The following is a 9118-nucleotide window of genomic DNA, read 5'->3' on the forward strand; positions in this document are numbered from 1 at the left end:
TATATGACCATACCATCCTCTTGGCTGGTTTTGGTGACTCTGTTCTGTAGGAGCTTGGATCTGACTATTCCCGCATTCCAGTTCCCTTTCACTTAAGTCTCAAAGCAGGAGGACTTAGGTTCAGAAGCCCTCATAACGTAGCTCTGAGCAGTGGATTCTGGCATTTTTTCCCATCTAGGAGGAAACTACATTGCAATTCTTTATTGAAATGGGTGCTGGGTTCCTTGCCAGTATGGTGAATTCCCACCTTCTCTGAGAATGAGATCCCTCATTTTTCCTTGTCAGCTACTGCCTTGTTGCGATGATGGATACACTTCTAATGGCACTGGCACTTATATTCAGAGGAATTTCTTTCTTTTTTAATCACACTGGCAGATGCACTACAGATTTTTTATTATGATTATTTCAGTATTTTTTTCTGAAATGTGCCCTCTATTTATATCTGCCAGTTGTGGGCAGAAATGCAAAGTGTGGGAAGCTGCAGAAACAGACTGAAATATACACAATCTCTGTCTTAAAAAAAAGAACTTCTGCCACAGTATTTCAGTAACCTATAATGTAAAACCAAGTGAAGTTATTTTGTGATTAAAATATAATTTTATTAATCTGGTCTTCGAAGGGCACGTTTATTGATAGCAAGCATCATGCCCAATATACTATAGCTGTTTTCAAAGCAACATGAACATGACCGAACAATGATTTTGTCAGATATAGGGGAAAAAAAAAGGCAGACACTGTAAAATTATTTCATAGGAGCTGATCAGTCAGGAGAAAAGTTATAACAGTGTATTTCATTATATTTATTTTCTTTGCAACAATCATGAAATTGCAGGCAACGAAGGAGAGGCAATGTACTCAGAATGAACTGGGTGGTATAAGGACTCTGTACTCTCTTTGTAAGTAAAAATAAACCATGAGACTTAAAATTTAAGTTCCACTTTTTTAATCAGCATACACATTCTTTTATTTAATATGCTGGCTGCTGTACTTGAGGATCCCACCCATTGATGTTCAGAAATGATAACTTCATGTCAAAAAACCTGGCTACCTATTGTGTAGCAATATAGGAGAAACAGCCCTTGGTTTCTGAGCAGAGGACTTGACTCTATGAGGAAATCACCTTAACTATTTTAGACCCATATTCCCATTTTACCTTGTAAATCTTTAATTTTGCACATAAAAAGTGTGAAACCTATCAAGTGGAGATAAACTGAGATCCTTCCCCCTGAAAAGAGTACTGTCTTACCTCTAATCAAAACTCTCCTGGGCAATGTGCTCTGATTTTAAATGTGGAAAGAATTACATTTTTCTGGAGCCTTTTGTGTGCAAACTCAATGCCAGGTTAGACTAGAGAGTGTGTGCTGTGGCCCTTCAGGGGAACTGGTCTTTCACAAATATGATGGCCACTTGACCCAGAGAGGCAGTAAAACCTCAGGAGGTGAGCATTCAACCTGAGTACTCCTACCAGAAGTTATGCACAGAAAACACTAAGAAAATAATTAATTATTGCTTTCCACATAAATCTGTTGTTACATTCAAAATATTAATTTTCAGGCTTCACACAATTAAAAAGTCCTTTGGTAATTTTAATGTTTAAAACTGAAGTTACTTTTATGTTTACCATCCCAGAGAAGTAGTTCTGTGGCAAATGTTATGTCATCAACATTCCTCACAATTTAATTCCTAATATTAAAATTAATTTAAAACTAAGCAAGCCAAATGCATTAATGCTTGCAAAAGAAAAGTTGCTGGATTTTCTTATGTTGAACGTCAGTTGGAAAAGGACTTTTTCCATGCAAGTTTTGAGGACTCCAGGAGAGGCAATAGCTAACCCTACTGATAGCCCTCGATGTGAAACAGTGTTTATACATGCGTTCTGCATATCCCCAAAGAGCTCATGTAGTCCTGCTAAGATAAGCTTGATGTGACATATCTTTAAATGTCATGAAACCTCCAAAACACAAAATGAGTTATCTTCTGTAAGAAAAACATTGATAGTGGAGCTTTTTCTCTGTACTAAATTTAGAAAGATTTGACACTTTATGATCAAAAATTGTATTTTTCCAATTAATATTGTCTTTGATGTTTCCACTAAGTTAGCCATAACCAGTTCATTAAGTAGACTGCTCCACAGTCTAACTGTTCTTGCCATCAGAAAATGTGTTCTTTTTAGCAAATTGGATGTATCCTTTTATTGTAATTTCATCCTTGGTTTTATTATTAGTATCCAAAATAAACCAGTGCCACTTATTATTATGAAAATACTTGCTCTCTTATTGTATTACTTTTGAAATATTTACACAGTGTTAAGCCATGTATTCATCTCATTTCAGTGTAGTTAGACTGCCCATTAAGCATAGCATTAACAAGAGTAAATTCATCTGCTTAGGATGTGTTAACGTCCCCAAAGCAGGAGTTCCCTATTTCTGCCTCACTATTTTCAGCTTAGTGGTGGTATCATATTTAAACAGCTGCAAAGTTAGTTTAGCTTGGATAACTTTTAAAGGGAATTGGGTGGAAAAAAAAGAGAGGAGCCTATTTCAAAGTTGTTTTGACTTAATGACCACTTTAATTCAATTGTTTTTACAGACAATAAACAGGACTGAAGAATGTCGGTCTGAAACCTTTGCCTTGAATGGAGAAACTTCGCTGAACAAGAAGTTGGCTTCCAGTTTGCACAGGCGTCAAATGAATGCTTTTTTTTTTTCTACCTTTCCCAACGAAAACAAAACAGTGTTTTTATGTGCTGTGCAAATGGTTCCGTCATGTAGTCTGACAATTTTATTTTTGCTATAATTTTTTTTTTTTTTTAAACTAAGGAAAAAACCCAGAGGAAAAACGCTGGGTTAACATTTCATCTGGACGAACATTTGAATTCAGAATTTACCTGGAGGTGTAGCTAGATTTTTTTTTTAACAGAAAAACTGATGATGTCAAGAGGGAGCAAGTTGAAATGAAAACCAATTGTCTTCCTCAAAAATTAAGCTACTCTTTTTCTCTCATTTTATTTTTCTTCTTGTTTTAAATCTAGAGTGTTTTTTGGTTTTTTGGTTTTTGTTTTTTTAAAGAAATGTTTAGGTAAGGTTTATCTTGAATCTTAATTGCCTTAATTTTAAGGACGTCAAAGGCTCTCAAGGCAAGCTGTCAACGTCTTGTTAGAAAACCCGAGAATGAATCGAAACTGCTCACACCGGTGCTGGTGCAGAAGTTTAATAGACTGAGTTTTTGGGGTGAACAAAAAATAAACTGTACAGTTTAAAAGAAAATGATTTTCTTCTTTTGAAGAAAAGTTGATGATAATGGAACTGTGGCAACTGAAAGGATTGGAAAAATGCTGGGACTTTTATGAACTTTGTCTTAAGTGTTGACAGAAAAAATTCTAGAAGGCTAAAGCATTTTACAGTAAAGTTATTGAATTGAGAAAAAAACTTGCTGCATTATAGAGAATGCAGGGTTTTTTTCTTGCAGAATGCAGATTTTTTTATTTACAAAGCGTGATCGCTAGCAAAAGCATTAGTGCTTTTTATCTGCAGTCTTTTTTATGAGCTTTAAGAAGTTTTTAGTCTGCTTTGCTTGTCACATTGCAAAAACCTAGCTTAAGAGCATTAAAAAAACTTAAGTAGATAGGAGCTTATGGTCAAAAAAGTGCAAAAAAAGCAATAGATAGAAGAAATTGTTGACAATTTCTGTAGTCTTTCCTAGTTGTGAACAAATGCAGCCTATGGATGGCCTATTTTATACCAAAGATGAAGTGACACCCTAACGCAGTCCAGAAGATAGAGGTTTTTTTCTTTTTTTATCTTTATTTGACCTACATGGCCGGACCAGTTCTTACTTTCTTGTTTGTTTAAACTATCTTCCACTGGTGTTTTACATACTGCATATGTTAATAGTGGAAATTTCAGAGTAGTTGGTATTAGAAGCTTGTTGATGGTGTGCTTTGGAGAACATCCCAAAGCAAGGGGGAGTGGGTTACCAACTAATCTGTCCAGGTGGGCTTTAATTTTGATGAGTTTTTCTGTTCAATTGCCTGATCTTTGGTATTTCTACTGAAACAACAGTCTTCCTTCTGAATTCCAACATACCACAGATTCAGTTCTTCACCTCAGTCTTTGTCATCGTCCAGCATGCATAGCCACCTTAATTCTGTGTTTGTTTTTCGGTGATGCATTTGAATTGCCAGTTAGATGCAAGAGAAAGCAAACTTGATCTTTGTTCTCATTTTAGCTCTCCCATACAAGCAGAAACATTGAAAATGACTTAGTATTGTCATGCAGGCAGGAAGTTAAAATTTACTCTTCTCTGCTATGATTTCTGTTGTCTTAATATGTTGGCTGACAATCACTAATTAGTATAATTAGGCAAAAAAAAGACACTGACTAAATTGAATCCACTGAAACCTGTTTTAGGAATGGCACTGATTTTTCATAGAGAAATCTTGATTATGGCCCTTACTTTTTTCCAGACAAACAAACAAAAAAGGTGAGAAGCAAGACAAAAGATGATTTTTTTTCCTTAAGGAGGCAGAAGAGAAGCAGCATTTAAATATATACATACATACACATATATCTATATGTAAAAATTAAACCAAACATTTTTAAACTTTCCTCCATCCAGAAGAGAGGGGAAGCTTCATCACATTTATTGTGGAGCATTAGAGACAGGGTATCCATTAAAAATAATGAAATTAAAACATATATATTGGATCAATCTGATTCAGCTGCCCAATTCTAAAAAGAGATCTGTGTTTCCCTAACCTGACTTTTTGGGGAAAAGAAGACAATTATTTTTTTAAATTGCTAAAACAAGATCGTATTTTTTAACATGGGGGGGGCAGGGAGGGGGGAAAGGGGGTTTCCCAAGTAAATGGCTGCTAGATATGCAACATAGAAAAGAGAGAAATGGGAGTTCATGTGGTTCTTCACCGTAGGAAAAGGGCCTGATTTTCAGAAGTGGTAAAACTTCTGCTTTCTCCAGAGTAGTTGTTGATATTCAACACTTCTGAAAACCAGATGATGCCAAAGTAAAAGAACAACAACATCCACAACATGTTTTCAATTCAGAAAAAAAAAAATCTCTTTCTGTTTCACATGCTGTCTCATTACTTGTTGCTTTTTGAGAGTGGCATTTGAATTTTGTCCTTTGATAAAGGTTCCCTCTTTCTTTGGAGGGTGTATGAGGGGAAAAAAATCAATCTAGCCTTATTTTCTTCCTTTCTACACGTACTCTCTTTCTGTCTCTCTCTGAATTCTTTATACAAATAGAGATAACCCCAGGCACAAGTCAGTTAAATATGAAATAAACACATTTGTTTCTGTGTTAGTTCTAACGTGACACACAAAAAGTCTCATTTACTATCAACAATGAGGCTACAAGGTAGCTACCATGTGGCTGATGAATATGCTGAGGTACCTTCTTGTTTCTATTCAGAACTCTGCTGCTTTATTTATACATTCAGAAACATTTTTCTTATTTTTTCAGCAAACAAAGTTAAACAATCTCAGTGTTTTTTATTAAGCCAGACAGGCAACACGATATCACGATGCCTGTCACTTTAAAGAGTTTCAAGTGCATTCTGTATTAGAATTGTTCCTTTTTTTTTTTCCACACTATAGTGTTTAATAGTGTTTGAAATCAAAAGAAACAAAGCAAAGAAGTAGAGGGAGAAGAAGAGGAAAGAAAATGGATCCCTTAAATAAAATTGGTCATCTTACTGATCCCCAAAAGAACCAGTGAACTGGTACTTGAAAGTCTATGAATTATAAACAATGTGAGCCTTAAGTATTAAACAGTCATAGATCATAAGGTAAGAAAAATACTTATTTGGAACATACAAAATGCTCAGAAAGTGGTAACTTATTTGTAAAAGTTAAAGATGAGATAAAAGAGAACAGTGGAAGAGCAACACACTTCTTGCATGGGTGTTGCCATAGGACAGGAACACTTGGTGGCCTCTGAAATCTAAAACTGGTTTTCTTTATGTTCTGGCTAATAAGATTTTTTGGAAGGTTTGTTATTAGTATCTGTTTGAGTTTCTGGGGTTTTTTTTTGGTTTTTTGGTTTTTTTTGAAGACCTGAACTTGTAAAGTCAATATCTATGTCTGTCTTATCAATTTAGCTTTAAATGTCAGGAGGGTTCCTGAAAGGTTGCAGAAACAACTCTAGAAGTCTAAGGCAATGGTGCCTGGCCCAGAGGTCTAGAAGTAACATCAAATCCATAAGCTGAACTGCGTATGTACTTTCCATCACACCTGAATTCTTGTAAATAGTCAAATTTGGATGTTCAGGTTTGGTATTTTTGTTTTTACCTTAAAGGCTAAATACAGAAGGGGTGTCAGAAAAATATGAATTATGGCTAGAAAATGCTGAATACCTGGGCTCGTCGCTTAACATTGAGAAAAAAAGAATGGTTACAGTGGAACTGAAGAGAGTATTATATTTGCAGGTGCTGTCCCAAGCATAGATCAGGGAACTGAAAAGGCTCACTGTTCCCAGTGAGATTGCTGAGGGACTTTTCCTATCTGGCTCTACTGCTGGTTTTGTAAGCACTTTTCACCTGTGACAGTCAGGCCTCAAATTGTGAATGTCCTCTTATTGCCTTCCAGCGAAACAGACTCTTGAAATGTCCTTAGCTTGTGCTTACTTCTATAGTTCTGTTTACCAAGAGACTGCCTTGGTTGTGTTGGTCAAGAAATCCACCATAATGCAGAATGAGGCATATTTGAGAGCAATTGCATCACATTGTATCATCTCCTGCTATGGATGCATGCCCAAATGTGGAAGATAAAGGCTGGCGATTAGAGAAGTGAGGGCTTAAACTTTCAATGGGCAATGGGCTGAAGCATTCGAATGGATTTTTACTCAAGTAAAAATCAAACGAAGGGTATTATTTATGTATGTGTGTGTACCAAAACTCAGCAAATTTGAGGAAGCCTGCATTGTAATAAAGTTTATTTTTAATATGTCATAGTATTTGGATCTATATTATGTTGTTTATGGTACTGAAGGATGAGATTGATACTAAGTGTTTAACAAATTGCCGTGCTTCATTATTTTAAGCTTGATGGTTCTCCTCATGCCACTTCATTTTAATGCTGAGGTTGACATGAGCAAAACAGGTTTAGGCAGACTTGCTGAACTCCACCTATAGCAAGAGTCATGCTAAAGAGTGATAATGTGCTTAAAGTAATGAACCAATCCATTTTTAGTGATAAGACCAAATGTGGTAGTTGAAGATAGTAATGTTTGATACACACATGGTCAACATTTCCTTTCAAAACTTTATTTAACATGAAATTGGTCCAGATATAAAAGAAGTGCCCTAGGGCAAGGGATTTTCCTGGTCTTTCTCAGTAGCCCGCGTGAACTAAGAAAACAGTCATGGTGTGATGGAAATGCAAAACAGAAAACAACAAAAAACGCTGACGTTTGGTGTGTTAGTCTTTTCTGTTTAATGACAATTGACTCTAGTGACGATGATTCCTTTCATTTCTAATACGCATACACACAATCATGCATGCACACTTTCTCAGAAGGAGGGCTGAGTGAGCAGCAGCCTTCTCCTGTCCCTCAGTGGAGCAGATTTCTAGAATCTCAGCAAGCAGCAAAGATGCAGTGTAAGGAGAGTTATTTTCCCCCCAAACAGAACACCAATTTTTTCTGTAATGCTCCTGTCACCCAAATAGGCTAAAGCGCTGTAGGTACCCCAGAGACTTATTCACCTTTGTGCCTCAAAGCAGGCAGAAGAGACCCTTTCTTCTCCCCTTTATTAACATGCTCTTTATTAAAATTAAACAGAAATTTATGAGAAAAAAAAGCTGTAAAAAAAATAAATCCCACTGTTGGTTTAGCTTTCCATGATGAGAAGAATTCTTGTGTTCATTTCAGTTGTTCAGTTCAGTTGTTAATTCCCCAACAGTGACAGCTGAGTTCTTTCACCTTAATAAAAATGTGTAATGATGTGAAAAATGTCAGCCTTTGACAAGTTCACAAATCCATTTTTCCTTGTAGGGCTGCAGCCTGCAAGGTGTAAGCACCTTCCAAGATCTGGATCTGTTGTCCTTAAGAGAATACCTGCCCAACATTAATTTTCTGCCTTTAAGTGTCTTTCTCCTGGATAGTAATTTTATGAATTTGGCAAAATTTACAGTCAGTTATATTTTTAAAAGCCCAAAAATACAGCCTAGAGAAGAGAACATGATGTGATGTTTATGTAACTAAATATTATTAAATATCCTGTATTCCAGAGTGGAAGAAAATTCTACTATCTTTTGGAGGCAAAAAAATTTTATGTAAAACCAGGAAGCATACAGAATTCGTACAGGAATTTTTAATTGTTTTCCTTTTTAAAGGAGAATTAACAGATTCTGTCTAAGAAAAATCAAAGCAGCTTTGAAAGCAGATGAACTTCTTATCAAGAAAGCGTGCATCACACAAATGGGACAGAGGTTCTTTAAAGCCCTTACAGACCTCACTGTAGCCAAAACAGAATACAGAACCTCTGTGATACATTAAATTATGAATATTATTTATATGGGCATCTGTGTGCTGATGTCTCAGAATGTCTTTGAAAGATCTGTACTGCTATGATTTTTTTTTTTAATGTTTTCCATTTGTACCACAATCCTAATAGCTGCCATTTTCCCACTCCTGGGGCTTTCTGTAGATCAGTGGATGTTAGGTTTAAACTTCTGTTTTCTTTGATGAAGCTTTCAATAAAAAAATAAAGAAAGAAAAGAGCTGGATGACTCTGTGTTCTTATGGCACCTTTCTGCAGAGGCTTTCCAAGGCTGTGGCTCTTGTGCTGAGCACAGAGGGAGCAGAAAGGCTTTGCAGCAAAGTCTGCCTCCTCTGCATCTTCACCAAATGGAGGGAAAGAATCGGAGATACAGGACGGCTCTGTTGCCCTGTCAGCAGCACAACCACCCATGTGTTAGGAAGTGAAATATAGGAGAAAGTTTATCTCACACCAAGACTGAGTGTTTCATACTAACAGGTACCTGCTGTCTCCAGGCTCGCAGCTGTGCTCACCTGCCAGGAGAACATTGTCTCTGTTTCTGAGGCTTTTTTTAAAGAGTGACTTCAGGGCAAAAGTTGCCACATGGAAGACAGAAAAAGT

General features: G+C 36.3%; 1 protein-coding gene across 7 annotated transcripts in view; it reads left to right on the forward strand.

Annotated features, from left to right (window-relative positions):
- The window catches only part of RBMS3 (RNA binding motif single stranded interacting protein 3), a 728945-nt gene extending 720209 nt beyond the window's left edge, over positions 1–8736 (forward strand). For 6 of the 7 annotated variants that reach the window (XM_075083285.1, XM_075083286.1, XM_075083288.1 and 3 more), the window contains 2 exons: positions 833–896; positions 2590–8736. In XM_075083285.1, coding sequence (XP_074939386.1) covers positions 833–878 — 46 coding nt within the window. In that variant the 3' untranslated portion in view covers positions 879–896; positions 2590–8736. The remainder of the gene's footprint in view (positions 1–832; positions 897–2589) is intronic. The other variant, XM_075083287.1, reaches the window with a different exon arrangement.
- Positions 8737–9118: the final 382 nt, after the last annotated feature.

The sequence above is a fragment of the Phalacrocorax aristotelis genome, chromosome 2 (genome assembly GCF_949628215.1).
Source record: "Phalacrocorax aristotelis chromosome 2, bGulAri2.1, whole genome shotgun sequence".
Lineage (NCBI taxonomy): Eukaryota > Metazoa > Chordata > Aves > Suliformes > Phalacrocoracidae > Phalacrocorax > Phalacrocorax aristotelis.